This window comes from Macaca fascicularis, chromosome 1 (genome assembly GCF_037993035.2).
Source record: "Macaca fascicularis isolate 582-1 chromosome 1, T2T-MFA8v1.1".
NCBI lineage: Eukaryota > Metazoa > Chordata > Mammalia > Primates > Cercopithecidae > Macaca > Macaca fascicularis.
This window is the reverse complement of record NC_088375.1, coordinates 31302912-31321211: the sequence shown is the minus strand read 5'-3', so window position 1 is coordinate 31321211 and position 18300 is coordinate 31302912. Positions and strand designations below refer to the sequence as shown.

General features: G+C 38.9%; 1 protein-coding gene and 1 long non-coding RNA gene across 12 annotated transcripts in view; both read right to left on the bottom strand.

Annotated features, from left to right (window-relative positions):
* Positions 1-14777, bottom strand: part of KLHL20 (kelch like family member 20) — a 62651-nt gene extending 47874 nt beyond the window's left edge. For 5 of the 11 annotated variants that reach the window (XR_012423798.1, XR_012423868.1, XR_012423875.1 and 2 more), the window contains exons 1-4: positions 14636-14777; positions 14044-14323; positions 13635-13698; positions 1275-1848 (exon numbers count right to left, since the gene is read on the bottom strand). Coding sequence is in view for 3 of the 11 variants with exons in the window: in XM_074015315.1 (XP_073871416.1) it covers positions 1275-1848; positions 13635-13698; positions 14044-14227 (822 nt within the window). In the remaining 8 variants the exon portion in view is untranslated. The remainder of the gene's footprint in view (positions 1-1274; positions 1849-13634; positions 13699-14043; positions 14324-14635) is intronic. The other 6 variants (XR_012423835.1, XR_012423847.1, XR_012423860.1 and 3 more) reach the window with 2 other exon arrangements.
* LOC141408599 (uncharacterized) lies at positions 12320-13381 on the bottom strand. The gene is made up of 2 exons (XR_012424313.1): positions 13296-13381; positions 12320-12620 (listed from the first exon to the last, which is right to left on the bottom strand). It is a non-coding gene; the product is annotated as an uncharacterized lncRNA (long non-coding RNA).
* Positions 14778-18300: the final 3523 nt, after the last annotated feature.

Genomic DNA, 18300 nt, shown 5'->3' with positions numbered 1-18300 from the left:
TGTTTTTCCTTTGATTAAAACCCTTTAATGGTTTTCTAGCACTCTTAGGATCAATCTCAAATTCTTTTTTTTTTTTTTTTTTTTTTTTGAGATAGCGTCTGGCTCTCTCACCCAGGCTGGAGTGCAGTGGCACGATCTTGGCTCACTGCAACCTCTACCTCCTGGGCTTAAGCCATCCTCCCACCCCAGCCTCCTAAGTAGCTGGGACTAGGGGCGCACGCCACCATGCCCGACTAATTTTTGTATTTTTTGTAGAGATAGGGTTTCGCCATGTTGTCCAGGCTAGTCTTGAACTCCTGAGCTCATGCAATCTGCCCGCCTCAGCCTCCCAAAGTGCTGGGATTACAGGCATGTGCCATTGTGCCAGGCCAATCTCAAATTCTTAATGTAGTCTATCAACCTCAGTGTTATTTAGCCCTCTTCTTTCTGTGTAATCACTATGTAACATCCTCTAACCCCCTTGGTCTCTGGGTCTCACTGGTTTTTTTTTAGGTCTTCAAACTAGTGATGCTTTTTAACGTCTCAGGATTTTGCACAAGTTGTTCCAGAACCAAAGTTAAATTTCTTTGTAATACACTCTTAAATCATCTAGGGCTGCTGCTTTGTAACACCCATTAACTGTAGTTAATTATTTGTATAATTAAGTGTTTAATGATTACCTTCCCTGCTAGATTATAAACTCCACAAATACAGAGACTCTAGATTTCTAGTTCACTATTGTAGCCTATGTTCCCAAGCACAGTGGCTGAAACATAGTAGCCTTACAATTATTTGTTAAATAAATAAGGGAAAGATAGCAGGTTTAATGAAAAGTCTTTTGATAACATCTAAACTCATCTTTTCAGATTATTAGTTTACCAAATAAGCTATAATCTATAATTTATTCTGAATAATCCACATAATCAGGAAGGAAATATCTTATATAAATGATGATACCAGGTATCCTATCAGGCATAGATCCTCTTAGGAATTAAACTCTATTTTGGCTTATAATCTTTTTTTTTAAATCTTCTTTTTTTTCCTTTCTTTTTTTTTTGCTTATACTTTTATGAATACAGTTACGGAGAATCAATCCCTAAATCTTAACTTTTGCTGGTAGAACACAAAATTGGCCTCTAAAATAAAAGCTAGGTTTAGGATTTATAATAACTTACTTCTTTGCTATTATAAGTTAGAATCAGCAGGAAATACCCAGGCAATTTAACAGAATGTGAACCTATATTGCTCTCTGACAAATAGATCATAAGTGCATTGGAACACCAAGTGCAACTCACCTCTTGAAAGTTATGTTGGGTGAACTTGTCTGCTATCCTTAGCAACTCACGACATGAATGTGTGTCAGCAAAAGCCCGAATGCCCAGGCAGTTAGAAGGATCTAATTGTCTCTTTAAGAATTCACAGCAGGCTTCCTGTATTTCTGCCAGCTGGAGGAGGCAAGCAGCTGGCAGAAGAGTCTGAACATTGCCCTCTTCTACTGTTATCTGGGAGGTATATGCAAAGTCAATCAGTAATTCCATAGCCCTCTCATCGATGTCGCGGATCACTACTTCTGTCTGACGGCTCTCTGCCAATTCTCCTGTAAACATAGCTCGGAAGTAGGGACTACAGGCTGACAAAATGACTCGATGGGCATATATCTTCTTGGCGCCCACAACTAGCACCACATCACATAGCTCCCGGTGCTTTCTCAGAAGGTTAATCACTTCCAGGGTTTGTCGAGGGTGCTTGTCTGAGATATAGGGCATGCGGGCAGGTTGGGGAACCCCTTCTGGTAGTTTGTTGGGGTCTCCAAGGGTGCAGCGGCTTGTTACATCCATTCCAGTCTCTCCTGGTCGAATGTTGGTACACCTATAGGAATGATGGGGGAGAGAAAGAAGATGGCAGTATTATTATAAACTCTTTTCTCCCCTTAAATGTTTGTAATTCAAGCGATAAGGAAACGTAATTAGCTTGGTGATTTTTTTTTTTTTTTTAATTTTTTTGTAGAGATGATGTCTCACTGTGTTGCCCAGATTGGTCTCAAACTCCTGGGCTCAAGTGATCCTGTTGCCTCCACCTCCCATAAGCCAACATGCCTGGTCTACATAAACCATTTAAATTCCAGCTACTATGGTAATAAAACTTTTAGATAAGGTGGTTATGCTTATCCATTTTAAAAATTAAGCCCAAGTTAACATGCTTCAATTAATAGTTCAATTTTGAATTAAAGACAATCTAAAAAGTTTGGATTGACGGCCAGGTGTGGTGGCTCATGTCTGTAACCCCTGGGAGACCAAGGTAAGCTGATCACTTGAGGCCAGGAGTTTGAAACCAGCCTGGTGAATGTGGCAAAACCCTGTCTCTACTAAAATTACAGAAAAATTAGCCATGTGTGGTGGCACATGCCTGTAATCCCAGCTGCTTGGGTGGCTGAAGCACAAGAATCACTTGAACCCTGGAGGCAGAGGCTGCAGTAAGCCGAGATTGCATCACCGCACTCCAGTCTGGGTGACAGAGAGAGACCCTGTCTCAAAAAAAAAAAAAAAAAAAAAAAAAGTCTGGATTGAAATTTATCTTTACATAGAATCTTTGCAAGTTTATTGAGATTAAAATAGTAAAGAAAATGGCAAGCTAAATGATGATTTAGCAGGACTCCAAAGAGCCTCCAGGTCGATTTTGTTAGACTAATTTGGGTCTAATTTCCTATTAGAGATATTAAATATGATAAGCCTCAATTAAAAGTACTACATATGTCAAACTGCTGTCAAATTGGTCTGAATCACTGAGGTTTCGGTATGATTATAAAATAAATGAATAAGTTCATAAACAGACATTCTTCAATTTATAAGTAAGTAGTATTTAAAAGTTGATTCTAAAAGTTTATTTATTTGGAGGTTTGTATTTTTCTATGGTAAGAGTGCTGTAAATGGGGACTAGGTTTAGTTGTAAAATTCAGTGCATCATAAGCAGCATTAAAAAATGAAATAGAAAGTAACAGCATACATTTCATTAAGTACGTTCAATTGCGTATATGTACACACACAAATTCGTATAGATATGCATCACTGGTTCCCTTTGTAAACTGCAGGTTATATCAAAAAAGTTTAAATGCCACTGCCCTGAGTCTTGAAGTCCCAAGACGCAAGGAACAATAGGTACAAGAAGGGAGAAGGAAAAGAATCTCTCTCTTTTTCAGATTATTCTACAATTTGTTGTTGCTGGGTTTTTATATTTATTAATTTAAAAAAAAATTTTGAGATGAGGGTCTCACTATGTTGCCCATGCTGGTCTTGAACTCCTAGGCTCAAGCAATCCTCCTGAGTAGCTGGGATTAAAGGCACATGCCACCATGCTGGGTTGGTTTTTTTTTTTTTTTTTTTTTTGAGACAGAGTCTGGCTCTGTCGCGAAGGCTGGAGTGCAGTGGCACAATCTCGGCTCATTGCAACTTCCGCCTCCCGGGTTCAAGCGATTCTCCCGCCTCAGCCTCCCAAGTAGCTGGGACTACAGGTGCGTGCCACCATGCCTGGCTAATTTTTTGTATTTTTAGTAGATACGGGGGTTTCACCGTGTTAGCCAGGATGGTCTCGATCTCCTGACTTCGTGATCCACCTGCCTCAGCCTCCCAAAGTGCTAGGATTACAGGCATGAGCCACTGCGCCTGGCCGTTTTTGGTTTTTAAACAAAAGCTTTAGAGAAGCATGATGGCTCGAGCTAGTATACATAAACTGTAGAAGTCTATAAGTTGGGCATTTCCTGTACATTTAGGTATGTGTTGTCTAAACTTGTGTTAAAGGACGTATTTTTTAGAAGCTGCAATAATTAGGCCGGGCGCGGTGGCTCAAGCCTGTGATCCCAGCACTTTGGGAGGCCAAGACGGGCGGATCACAAGGTCAGGAGATCGAGACCATCCTGGCTAACATGGTGAAACCCCGTCTCTACTAAAAATACAAAAAAACTAGCCGGGCGAGGTGGCGGGCGCCTGTAGTCCCAGCTACTCGGGAGGCTGAGGCAGGAGAATGGTGTAAACCCGGGAGGCGGAGCTTGCAGTGAGCTGAGATCCGGCCACTGCACTCCAGCCTGGGCGACAGAGCGAGACTCCGTCTCAAAAAAAAAAAAAAAAAAAAAAAAAAAAGAAGCTGCAATAATTATTTTCCTTTAAAATGGGTTCTGGACAAAAAGGTGGTGGAGTATCTGTAAATTGCTCAAATTTGATGAACACTGCCTTACAGCATCAGAGTATATATGTATGTGTCTATAAATCTTACAAGTTGGTGTTCTTCACAAGTCTTCAAATATGAAAACTGCCCCTTCTTGCTTGTGTGGAGATCTAGATATGGAATGGAATGGATCATCGGATCATGTAGCATAATGCCCTCCTTTTACAGATGAAGAAACTAGTTTGGTTACGTGACTTACTCAAAATCATGAAGCTCTCAGTCTCTGGATGCTTTAGGGTAAACCACGCATCTCCTGAGGTACTGTGAATATTTAATAACTGTAATTCATGTGAGTACTGGGAGGTGAGGAGAGGGAAGAGTTTCTAGGATGATTTAGCAATTCAAAATAAGGTTTTGTTTTGTTTTTTCTTATGGATTACCCAAATTTCTGTACAACTGTTTTTAAAAGCCCAAGAAACTACACCAAATACAGATTTTTTTTTTTTAGATTCGGTCATCATGAAAAATTTCATCAGTGAAATATCAAGAAGAGTCAAATAATTCGGTAAAAGCAGCCTATAAAATGCATTTCATATTTAAGGGAATAAGCATAACAAAGTGAACTTACATCATCCCTTTTCTAACTAAAATTAACTGGATGGTATAAGAAATTTTCAGAATTACTTTTAAGTATTGATAAAATACTTAAAATACTTTTATTATCTTTAAAGTCATTCCAGATAATACATAAGATACAAATTTGTATCTTTTCTTTGCAACAGGGTCTTGCTTTATCACCCAGGCTGGAATACAGTGGTTTGATCATGGCTCACTGCTGCCTCGACCTCCCAGGCTCAAGTGATCCTCCCACCTCAGCCCCCCAAGTAGCTGGGACTACGGGTGTGAGTCACCGTGCCTGGCTTGAAAATTTGTATCTTATATTCATATTTCATATGTGGAAATTCAGGTGTGAAATTACTAGGTAAAAGTCACAAATTACTGACAAATAATTAGAAATAAGATATTTGGATTTTTTTTATCACATTACATAAGCATGGCAGAGAAAAGACAATCTATGACTCTTAATTAAAATAACTATTCTTTTAACAAATACTAATTGCTTTTAATGTACAAAGCATTTTGCTATAGACTGTGGGAAATTCAAAGTAATATAAAGAAGCAATCTCTAGAGGAGGAGATACATGAATAACCAGTAAGAGGGCAACCAGGACAAAAGATGTGGTTCAAACGTAACAATTTTTGGAGCTAGGCTGAGCCTAGTGGATCATGCCTGTAATCCCAGCACTTTGGGAGGTTGAGGTGGGGGGATCCCTTAAACCCAGGAGTTTGAGACATGCCTGGGCAACATAGTGAGGCCCCATCTCTAGAAAAAAAAAAACCAAAAAAACCCAAAAACATATAGATAATGTATGTGTATGTTTATATATATATATAAAAGAATTTTTGGAGGTGATACATATGTTTAGGACCTCGATTGTGATGATATCATGGGTGTACACATATGCCCAAACTCATCAAAATGCATACATAAAATATGTACAATTTTTTGTATATCAATTATACCTAAATAAAGCTTAAAAGTTATTCAGAAAGGCAAAATCTATGAAGTATTTGTTTAACATCATTCAGAAAGATTCCAGATCTGACAGGTGTCATCTATCAGGTTACCACAAGGGTGTGTGTTTTGTTGTGAAGTAGGAATATCACACTGGGTTTTCCCAGAGCTTAAGGGAAGTGTCTCACATCCATGCTCCAGATCGGTATATTTCTGTTTCTGATTCTTATTAAGCAGTCCTCTGATGGAAAATTCTTCCAAAAGTACCATGCTACTTAAAAGGGGGATGACTCAAGCATTCTGATCACTGAGTTCTAGGTCAGCCTCATGTGAGTCTCTCTCAGATACTAGTTATCTACCACTACTGAGAGAGTCTAATATCTAGCCTGCAAAGGACAGCATCCCTATCAGTCTTCTACTTCCAAAGCTGTAGCACTAACAGGAACTACAGTATAATAAAACACAAAGGTGTAAAAGGAGTCTCCTGAGAAGGACAGAAAAATCCATAAGGACGTTCTAGGAAGAAGAAATTGCTTGTGCATTGCAAAGATATAACACGAAAACAAAAAACATGGTTCTTCTTTTCTTCAACAAGTAGCAATTTTTCCAAAATACTTATACATTTGGTAAAAACATCACTGTTTGTGCTTGGCAATTTTAAAGACTAAAACATAAAGCTGAGCCGTTAAAGAATAATTTTTATCATCCACATAAACAATCAAGAATGCTTTTAACCACAGAGCTAAAATGGTGCCTTGTACATAGGAGCTGCTGAAAGAATCACATGATTAACAGTGGTAAAATCAAGCTTCTTTTTAAAAAAAGTAACAAAGACAAAAGACCAACTCAAAAATTCCTGGAATACTGACACTGAATGCTGAAAGTAAAGTGTTATTGTCACAACCTTAGTTATGTACATAAAGATGCTACTGTTGAACTGAGATATGAACAATTTTTTATTTCACCTAAGTACAATGTGGGTAAACTAAGCTAATATCTCCGTTTTTCCTTTAAATATACCATAGTGCCAGGCGCGGTGGCTCACACCTGTAATCCCAGCACTTTGGGAGGCAGAGGTGTCTGGATCACCTGAGGTCAGAAGTTCAAGACCAGCCTGGCCAACCTGGTGAGGCCCCATCTATACTAAAAATACAAAAATTAGCTGGACATGGTGGCGCATGCCTGTAATCCCAGCTACCTGGGAGGCTGAGGCAAGAGAATCGTTTGAACCCTGGAGGCAGAGGTTGCAGTGAACCCAGATTGTGCCACTGCACTACTCCAGCCTGGGCAGCAAAAGCAAAACTCCATGTCAAAAAAAAAAAAAAAGAAAAAAAAGCTCTTATTACTGCATTAGTATAGTAGAATCTTTTTTTCTTTTTGTTTTTTTAGAAATAAGGTGTTGCTCTGTCACTGATGATGAAGTGCAGTGGTGTGCTCATAGCTCACTGCAGCCTCAAGCTCCTGGTTGAAGCGATCCTCTCAACTCAGCCTCCTGAGTAGTTAGGCCCTCAGGTGCATAATACCACGCCTGGCTAAATTTTAATTTTTTTGTAGAGACAAAGTCTCTCTATGTTTCCCAGTCTGGTCTAGAACTCCTGGCCTCAAGTGATCCTCCTGCCTCAGCCTCCCAAAGTGCTGGGATCACAGGTGTAGGCCACCATGCCCCCAGCCATTGGTGTCCATCCATATAATTTTCACTTTAGGAAATATCATTCATCTTTTGTCTTTTTTTCTCAACCTGTTAACAATGTAAAAACTAGCTAGGCATGGTGGCTCACAGCTGTAATCCAAGCACTTTGGGAGGTTGAGGCAGGAGGATCGTTTGAGCTTAGGAGTTTGAGACCAGCCTGGGCAATAAAATGAGATTCCATCTCTACAAAAAAATTTAAAAATTAGCCAGGTGTGGTGACATGTGTGACAGGTGCTTCTTGTATAGCTTGCAGAACCATAAGCCAAGATTAACCTCTTTTTTTTTTTTTTTTAAATAAATTACCCAGTCTCAGGTACTTCTTTACTGCAATACAAAATGGACTAATACACTATCTAAATGAACATTTCACCTTTCCTACTTCAAAAATTTTGTTTTACTTTGAAAATTAACAACTTGACCTTAAAAAAGATTCAGTTGCACTGACCCTCATTTATAGTCCTAAATATACTTCAATAGAGAGAGCTAGAGATTTGGGTATATAAACCCTCAAAACAGAAATACCTCAAAGTGCCAGTACTGCTTACTAGAAGGGGTCCCAATAGGCACTCTATTCCATACCTGATTCCACACCAGAAAGCCAAGCTATTAACCTCTTCATTTGAAAATTGGTTGTGAATGTTTTAGTCCCAAGGCATCTCATCACTGCTTATTGGATAAAATGAGCATAAGCCTTGGGAGCCTTGGTCCAGTGATCGAGACCAAGATGGAGCAGGAAGGGTAAATCCTCATACAAGCATGCTAGTTTCCCTTTATATCAGGATAGCAAAAGCCTTCCTAGAATACCCCTCAACAACTACTGTTGACATCTCATTGGTAGCACGGTGTCACACAGCCCTTCCCATATGCAGAGACAACTAAGAAATCAAGGAGAGTATTTAATTTTCTAGTGTCTATAGTAGGTGGAAGAAAGGAAGAGATGTGCAAGCTAACCTACAGTGCATGTCACACTAGGGAATAGTTAAATCAAGCAAGTGTATGTTTTACCACTATTTTTAAGCATACACTTTAGACTGACTAGAACAAATTGAAAATTTCAAAGATATGAGATTGGAAATTTTGTCTTCTGAAATTAAACTCAAGGAGTAGCTCAGCTATCCTTCAATGTGAGTAAAAAACTATCAATAAAAACTCTAGATACTGTTAAATAAAATAAGACCCGAAGCATGTAAAGCTTCTTACTCATTTTAGAGACTTTATGGGGTCTTCCTGCTAGGCCCCACTGTAAACACCCCTGGTACTCACTACAGTTCTGTCCTCAGCATTCTCCTTTTCTCTTCTACCATCACTTATGCCTACAGCTTGAAGAACCTTCTTGGTACTGATGACTCACATTTTAAAAAAATTTCTAGCCCAAATCTCTCTTCTGCCCCCGACTCATATTCCAATCACATGCTGGATACCTCCACCTGGCTGTTTCCCAAACACAATAGTATTAAAAGTATATGAAACAGAATCTATTCTTGGCTTGCTGAAACCTGTTCCTCTTCCTGTATTTTTCTTTTTAATCTTATCATGGCAGCACCTAGTTTCCTAAGTTTGGAGTCATTTATAACACTACCTTTTTCTCACTCCATGTTCACCAAATCCTTTTGATTTTACTATTATACAAGCTCTCAATTCCATCCTCTTCTCTCAACCCTCACTGCCATAGATCTACTTCAGGTTCTCATCTTCTTTCATCTGAACTACCACAACTAGTTTAAATTCATTTCCTTGCCATAATTTCTTCTCTCTTTCCAATCCATCCCCCATGTGCCTAGAAATCAGCTCAAAGAACAAACGATGTATATAATAATGTCCATTGGCTCTTAAATACCTAAAGTTTGAATTCTTTCCCATGGCTGTAGCCTCAATTTCCATATTTTCTACTTCCCCTTCTTCCCCAAAATACCCTATACTCCACATATACTCACTGTTCCATGCATGTCAGACAATTCTGGGTCTTGGTGCTCTCTCTTTTCCTTTTTTTTTTTTTTTTTGCACAAGTTGTTCCTTCCTTTTATGGTGTCCTTAATTAACTCCCTTCTTTAGAAGTAAATTCTTATTCTTCCTAGAAGATCCAGCTCAAATATTGCCATTTCTGTGATGCTTCCTCATCTCCACAGAGCAGTTCCCTCCTCTAAGTTTACATCTCTATTAAAATTCTGTTAATGTTTGTTAGTTAATTAACTGATTACATTTTAGAGATGAAGTCTCGCCCTGTCATCTGGGCTGGAGTGCAGTGGTGCAATCATAGCTCACTGCAGCCTCGAACACCTAGGCTCAAGTGATCTTCCTGCCTCCTCCATCTCCCAAAGTGCTGGGATTACAGGTATGAGTCACTGCACCAGGCCAATATTGTATCATGATATCTGTTTTCATCACTTGATCTGTATCACACAATATACAGGTATACAGTGGTATCATATAAAGGTTTGACATATGAATAAACCAATTTCTACAATCAGGCTGTTTTCTACTAATATATTCAAGAAAACTTGGAAAAATTACATTACAAAATATTTGGTATCTCTAAATAAATGAATGATTAAAAAATAATACCTTGGGAAACAAACACATTGTTGGTAAAGACTATGGATTGGTATAACTCTAAGGGCAAAAATTTGCCAATGTCCACCAAAATTAAAAAATGTACATACTCTTTAGGCAATTCTAAACCTAAGACTTATTCTTTTTTTTTTTGAGATGGAGGCTTATGCTTTCGTCAGGCTGGAGTGCAGTGGTGTGATTTTGGCTCACTGCAACCTCCGCCTGCCGGGTTCAAGTGATTCTCCTGCCTCAGCCTCCCAACTGGGACTGTAGCTGGGACTAGAGGCACACGCCACCACGCCCAGCTAATTTTTGTATTTTCAGTAGAGAAGGGGTTTCACCACGTTGGCCAGGATGGTCTTGATCTCTTGACTTTGTGATTCGCCCACCTCGGCCTCCCAAAGTGCTTCGATTACAGACATGAGCCACTGCGCCCAGCCAGAACTTATTCTATACTTACACATTTGGGCAAAAACCACCTACAAGGATATTCATTGCAGACAGAACTGGTTGTAACAGCAAAACGGTTGAAATAAATCTCTCTCAAATGGGACTGGTTAACAAAGGTGCATATAGACAATGGAATACCACATAACTATTAAAAGGAATAAGGTAAGTCTATATGCATTTGTTACAATTTACAAAACAATTTTTCAAGTGAATAAAGATACAGAAGAATGTGCATGATATGCTGACATTAGTGTCTTTTCAAATGCATTTTATTTTCTTATTTTTATTTATTTATTTATTTAAGAGATGGGGTCTCTCTCTGTTACCCGGGCAGGAGTGCAGTGGTATGATCACCACAGCCTCGAACTCCTGGGCTCAAGCAATCCTCCTGCTTCAGCCTCCTATGTAGCTGGGATTACAAGTATGAACCACTATGCCCTGCAACATTTGTGTCTTTTTTTTTTTTTTTTTTTTTTTTTTTTTGAGACAGTGTCTTGCTCTGTGCCCAGGTTGGGGTTCAATGGTGTGATCACAGCTTACTGCAGCCTCTGCCTCCCAGACTCAAGTGATCCTCTTACCTCAGCCTCCTGAGTAGCTAGAACTTCAGGCATCTGCCACAACACTTGGCTAAATTTTTTTTGTTTCCTTTTTGTAGAGATGGGGTTTTGTCATGTTGCCCAGGCTGGTCTTGAACTTTTGGGCTCAAGGGATCTGCCTGCCTCAGCCTCCCAAAGTGCTGGGATTATAGGCGTGAGCCACTGTGCCCAGCCATCTTCTCTTTTTAAAAGCTACTAATGTTGGCCAGGTGTGGTGGCTCACGCCTGTAATCCCAACACTTTGGGAGGCATAGGCAGGCAGATTCCTTGAGCCCAGGAATTTGAGACCAGCCTGGGCAACATGGCAAAACCCTGTGTCTACAAAATAAAAATTAAAAAAATGAAAAGATAAGACATCTTTTTTTTTTATTTTTTATTATTATTATACTTTAAGTTCTAGGGTACATGTGCATAACGTGCAGGTTTGTTACATATGTATACTTGTGCCATGTTGGTGTGCTGCACCCATCAACTTGTCAGCACCCATCAACTCGTCATTTACATCAGGTATAACTCCCAATGCAATCCCTCCCTCCTCCCCCCAAGACATCTTATATATATTTGTGTATGAACTACAATCCCTCTAAAAGAATGCATAAGAAACTGCTTACAGTGGTTGCCTCTGGAGAGAAGAACTGGGAACTGGGGTCAGCAATGGGAGAGTTAACTTTTCACTGAATATCCTATTGTATCTTTTAAATTTTGCACCGTGTATGCAAATGATGGTACATAAATGATGCAATGAAACTTTAATAATAAAATGCCAATTGATTTCATAAAACTTTATAATCAAAAATTAGAACACCTTTAACAATAATTTTCAGTCTTTTCTTGTTCATAGTTTTTTTTTTGTTTTTTGGAGGGGCAAAGTCTGCAGAAACTGTTCAGTCCTATTTAAACAATTACTCAGTAATCATTAGGTGCTAGTGATGCAAATATAGGAAGACATGAGACTAAAAGAGCTTGCAATCTAGTAGGCAGAATGAACATGTATTCAAACAGTCTCAATATAAAAAGTTACTTCTCAAAGCTTCTTTAATAGCAGCTGAGTATAAACCCAGCATTACAGAGACTGCCTTCTGGGTTAAATCAGCAAAAATGATAGCCCAACAAGAAAAGGATAGGGAAGTGTGACCATGATTGAAAGTAGGAAGCAGGTAGAAGTAAGACCAGAGACCAATGTGAGTAGGCTAGGCTCTGGCCAAGTGACAGTGATGAAGAAGGAGCTGTAACTTAACAATTAACAGCACTAGAATTATCCAACATGATTTTGAATAGCTGACAGTATTATGTAATAAAGCAAGAAAAAAGGAGCAGGTATGAGTGATTAAGCAAATATTTTATATAGACTACTGATAAACCAAAAACATTCCCACGCTCTGCTATTCTTTTAAAAAATAATAAGCTCTTATTTTTAGCAATTACATAAGACATGACATTTTATGGTAGCTGGAGATGAGACACAATCAGTGGGTTTTGCAATAAAGTTAGAATGAAGTGATGAAGCATTTAATATATGTTGTTAATTTTTTCATGTACATTGTGGTAAAATATTATTCCTGCCACAGAATAAAATATAAATAAGATAATAGTATTTTTCACCTTGGTAACATCTTTTCATCTGGAAAAAAAGGAGCAGGCATGAGTGATTCAGTAAGTATTTTATATAGACTACTGATAAACCAAAAACATTCCCACATTTAAAGCATTTGCAAATATCCATTAATCCCCAATATCCTGATTAGATACATTAAAGAAGTAAGCTGGGGTACAGAGAAGGTGAACAGCTCAAGGTCAATTGATAAATCAATAAAAGATTTGGAAAAAGATATACATTCTGGTTCTTGCTCCAAGTTCTGAGTTATAAGTCATATTCCCATTATAAAATGTTTCTTCTCTTAAAAGAACTGCAAAAGTTGTTTACCGTTGATGTTAAATAACAAATGATTAAATAGAGTTCAATAAATAGAAAACAAATGTAAAAACCAAAGAAATAGAACTGGGCTGATTTTGTATCAATAAAGGTTCTAGTTTCATTTGTTAGAACAGAATGAGAAAAAGCATTATTAAATTCTAGGGTTGGGAGGGCCTATTTAATTGTATTTTCCCAGACATTATTCTATTTTTCTATGGACTAAGTTATTATGTCTAATACCTATTTTAGTCGTTATACAATCTTCCCTGCAATGCAGCTATTTTAATTAACAGAACACATGTATTATTGAACATCAAGGAAATAACCAAAACCATAATTAGGCATGCAGTACAAAGTATTGTAAATAATTATGATTCTTACATGGGAACAGAATCCTCTACATTTTATAGGGAATTGAAGATAATAAATCCACATAGTATCATAATGAACTTAATGATTATTTACCTTAAAAAAAAAAAACATGAAAAAGGAAAATTAAGTGTTTACATACAATCCACGGCACTTTTCAGAAATTTAACTTCTGTATTTTATTCTATTAAAAAGCGATTAATTCTTAATGTTACTTTTGATTTATTGTAGAACAAGACTCATTAGTTCCAAGCAGAATTTAGTAAGATTGAAACTCTTTTTTAAAAATTTTAATTATTACATGCTGAATTTTAATCAGTGAAACCAAAGGTTTTCTTCCTGAATGCCTACCTGCGCATTGGCTTTCCTTCCATGCACCATGAAAAGTACCCTTCACCACACTCTAAAGCCGAACCTAAGACAACAGAAAAGCAGGAACTTAATAAAAGCTATTTCTGATCTTTACAGTAACACTCTTTATCTAATCATTTCACTCATTTCGTCAGTTATCAAGAGTTTCATATTCTATATCACAGGCCTTTTGCAGATGCACAATAACTTAACCTAGTACATTTCAGATTACCATCCTTACTCTGCATGCTAAAACGATTAAAGTAAAGGGGAGGTAAAGTATGCTAAATAGTCCCGACTGTTAGGTCAGTCTTGTTCCTCTTCAAAAAGTGCTTGGAGATATTTAACTGTGATCTCGCCAACGAGTATATTTACAGAGCAATCACCAGATACCCACAGCAGTACTAACCTGATAGATCACATAGAGAACACGCTGCTTTAACAACGAATCTGAAGGTTGTTAACTTGTCCCGAAGTGACAGGAGGAGGAGGCGTCGGCATTTGCCTTTACAAACAACTCCGCTTCCGACAGCCCAGGGAGCTTGAACAGGGCAGGGAAAGTATGGCTCCAGACTAACACTCTTTACATGCATTTCCTTCAGTTCCCGAAACAATGTTCACTACCCACGTAGCAGGATTTCGCCAGGTCCCGAGGGTTAAATGGGGGCGCACAGTACTTTCTTCCTTCCCTGAATTCCAAACACTGTCTGGGGAAGCTGTCCAGGGTGCGGAACCCCAGCACTACCAAGCAGGACACAGCCCAGGGCCTCCTCTGGCTTCCGAGATAGGCTGTCAGCCAGCGGGAGCGCACTCTGGCGCTCCGCGAGGCCCGGCCCCAGCGCCCCAGCAGTCTCTTCTCGGCGCCGACAGACAGGCGACCGACGAAGCACAACCCTGACTGACCCCATGGGGCAGCTCAGCAACTTGGCACCACATATTTGCGAAGCGAGCCCTGGGGCGCTGTCCGCTATCCCCTGCTCTAAGGCGGCTGGCTCACTTACCGGCTCTGACACTTTCTTCTCTGCCGCAGCCTCCTCCGTCTACTCCGCCCTCCACTCCTCTCTGCCTCCTCCTCCACCGCTGCTAGCTCAGGCAGGATGCCGCTCTTAAAGCTATTTCCTTTCCCTTCACCCGCCCATGTCCAGAAGCAGGAAGTAGTCCTATTCTTAAATCGTTCCCGCAGGAAGCCACATACTCCGCCAAGGGGTTCCGGTGCGGCTCCGGAAGTGCCCTTTGCTGGGGCATTCGGGTAACCTCAAAAGCTGTTTATCCTTGTGGGGGTTCTTTGTATCCCAAGAGTAACCATTTTTAGAGTTCACTACGGAACTGGCAGTGTTTGAATACTGAAGCCTCCTCTTTTCTTCTCTGTTTTCGTCAGCAAAGGCAGTAGTCAAAGGGTAGTCACAGAAAGCTAAGAATTTTTATCTCTTTTTAGTTGGTGGGTCTCCTTTTGGCACAATGTTCCTAATTGTGGATTGGATTATTGCATGCACACATGGGTTGTCGTGTATCTGTCAGGCCTCTACTATGTGCAAGGTGCAGAAGTTACATAGACAGATCAGAGATAGCCCTTACTCTCCAGATTTCCCACAGTCGAACTTTCAAGACACCAGGATTTTATCCAGGCTCTAAGGCTGTGTTAGTTTGCCCTTTCTACTTAGTATTCACCACCAGACACTTCACCAAACGCATCTTCTGTGGATTCACTTTAATGTTAGGGAGGGAAGAGTATATTTTCTTAAAAAAATTTTTTTTCGGTAGCAAGCAGAGTCAAAAAAGTATATTTTTCAAGTTATCTTTTCCTCCAGATTTTCCCATAGCACACAGTCACCTGAATTTTACTGTATATTAATATTTAGAAAACAAGTGATACAAGTGTAAGGTGGGGATTACTATTTCAGGAATGTCAGAGAAAGACTGTTGATGATTTCCTGATAAGTATACTTGGCTAAGTATTAACCAGATTTTCTTTAACTGTTCTTATATGTAGAATCTACACGGGTTTGTCTAGTTGTTTCTGAGGGGAAAGGATACCTCTTGTTAATTAGCTTGTAGTGGAAAATGCATGGCCTTTATATCCAGATGTAGTGGCCCAGTGGATTCTTCTTGCCTGCTGCCGGGATACAGATTATTTATCAAGGTATAGGGATTGCAATAGAGAAAGAGTTTTACACAACATTGAGTGGAAAAATGGAAGAAGTTTTATTGTTACTCGAATCAGTTATATTATTACTCAAATCAGCCTCCTGGAACATTTGGGGGCTAGGGTTTTTTTCAAAGGTGGTTTGGGGAAAGGGGTAGGGATGGCTAGGGAATGGGTGCTTGCTGCTGACTGGTTGGGGGTGCAGTCATAGGGGTATGGGAGATGGTCCTCCTGACTACTGAGTCGTTGCTGGGTGGAGCCACAGGAAGAGTTGGTGGGTCTAGGTGGAGCCATCAGTAGTCAAACATGCAAAAAACTTAAAAATATACCCCAAAAGGCCAATCCTAGATTCTACAATAGTGATGTTTTCTGCAGGAGTAATTGGGGAAATTGCATATCTTGTGACCTCTGGAATAATGGCTGGCAATCACTTATGTCTACACTTAACAGAATTCAGGCTCATCTATCCCTCTAGTCTGGTGGTTTCTCATTAGCTTTACAAAGACAGTTGAGTTTTGGTGAAGGACTATAATTATTTAAACTATTAAACTAAATGTCTCTCAAAGTTATCTTGGCTTAAGCCCAGGAATAATTAAGGATAGGCTGAAAGCTAAAGGCAAGATGGGGTTTGGCTAGATCAGATCTCCTCCACTGCTATAATTTTCTCACTGATAGAATTTTTGCAAAGGGGGTTTCAGTTTGCAAAGGTGATTTCATGGATACACATAGGTATAAATCTTAGACCTGTAACTGACTAGCTTTGTGATCTTATTTGAAATTTTTACTGCATGTGTATATGTGATATATATACAGATGCAGCAAAATGATTTCTTTTCCACATTTTAAAACTTTAAATAAATTGTATCAAAGCATATGTATTCTTTCACAACTTCCATTTTCCACTCAACATTCTGTTTGTAAGATTTGTCCATGTTGATCAATGAAGGTCCAATTCGGTGATTCTCAAAGGGCGGTCCTGGACCAGCAACATCAACATCGTTTGGAAAATGCCAACCCTTGAGTCCCATTACAGACCTATTGAATCAAAAACTGAAGGTTGGCCCCAGTAATTTGTGTTGTAACAAGTTCTCCAGGTGATTATAGTGCATGGTAAAGTTTGAGAACTACTGCACTAATTTATTTATTTTCACTGCTATATAGTATTATATGAATATACCATAGATTTTAAAAAATGTTTTTTCTGCAGATTTTGACTATTTCCAGTTTTCTCTATTACAAACAGTGCTACAATGTAAATTCTTGCATATACCGCCTTGTGTACACCTGTAAGTGTTTCTTTGGTGTGTGCACGCAGAAGCAAAATTGCTGGGTTATTTGCTATGCACAGCTTCAACTGTATTAGCACTAGTCAAATTGCTCTCTAAAGTCATTATTCTATTTCAATAATAATAATACTAGCAAATACTTATGTAGCATGTTATAGTAACTCGTCATTACTCACACTAGTCCTCTCGAGGTAGGATCTATTATCATTCCTGTCTCACAGATGGCACCAAGATGTTATGTAAGTTGCCCAAAGTCACACAGCTAGTTATGAAGTAGAGCAAGAACTTAAAACAATACACAATGGCTCTAGAGTCTGTGCTTTCAGTTACAATGCTGTGTTGTCTCTCCATTACAAGTGTTTGAGGGTTTTTGTTGGTCTATATTATCATCACAGTTGGTGCTTTCCAAATTTAAATTTGTTTTTGCCAATTGGATGGGTATAAAATGGTAATTCACTGTGGTTTAGATGTTTATTTCTCTCATCACTGTTCAAACGTTTTTCATATGTGAAAGTGGTATTCAGTTTTCCCTTCTATGAATTGCTTATTGTAAAAGATGCCTTCAAAGTGACTTTTATTTTTTCTGTAATATGAATTATATTTATAATTCATAGTATAGGTATGAAAATGTTACTATATGATATAAAAATGTTACTAAAAATGCTGCTAACCAAAGACTGATTTTAAAACTCCTGTCTAGCATAAGAGCAGTCCCTCCTATTTCCATAAATCTGTGGTTCACTCCCCAACCCACTGCAATCTGGTTTGTGCTTCTGCTACTCTGCTTCTTTTTAAAGTGGAGAAGTTCAGTGTGAATCAACCCTTTTTATTTATGTCAAGAACTAGAGAACTCCATTTAGAAATGTGTATATGGTAAACCTGGCATTTGCAGTAATTACAGTTTTTCTGCCACCTGAGTAAGACTATGCCCTACGGGAGCCTGAATTTCTAGTTGAAAATATACATAAAATAGATTTTACTTAGATTGGGTGTGTGAAAGGAAAATATCTTGGGCCCCCCAAATCACTAAGCTAAAGGGAAAAGTCAAGCCGGGAACTGCTTAGGGCAAACCTGCCTCCCATTCTATTCAAAGTCACCCCTCTGCTCACTGAGATAAATGCATATCTGATTGCCTCCTGTGGAGAGACTAATCAGAAACTTAAAAGAATGCAACAATTTGTCTCTTATCTACCTATGACCTGGAAGCCCTCTCCCTGCTTCGAGTTGTCCTGCCTTT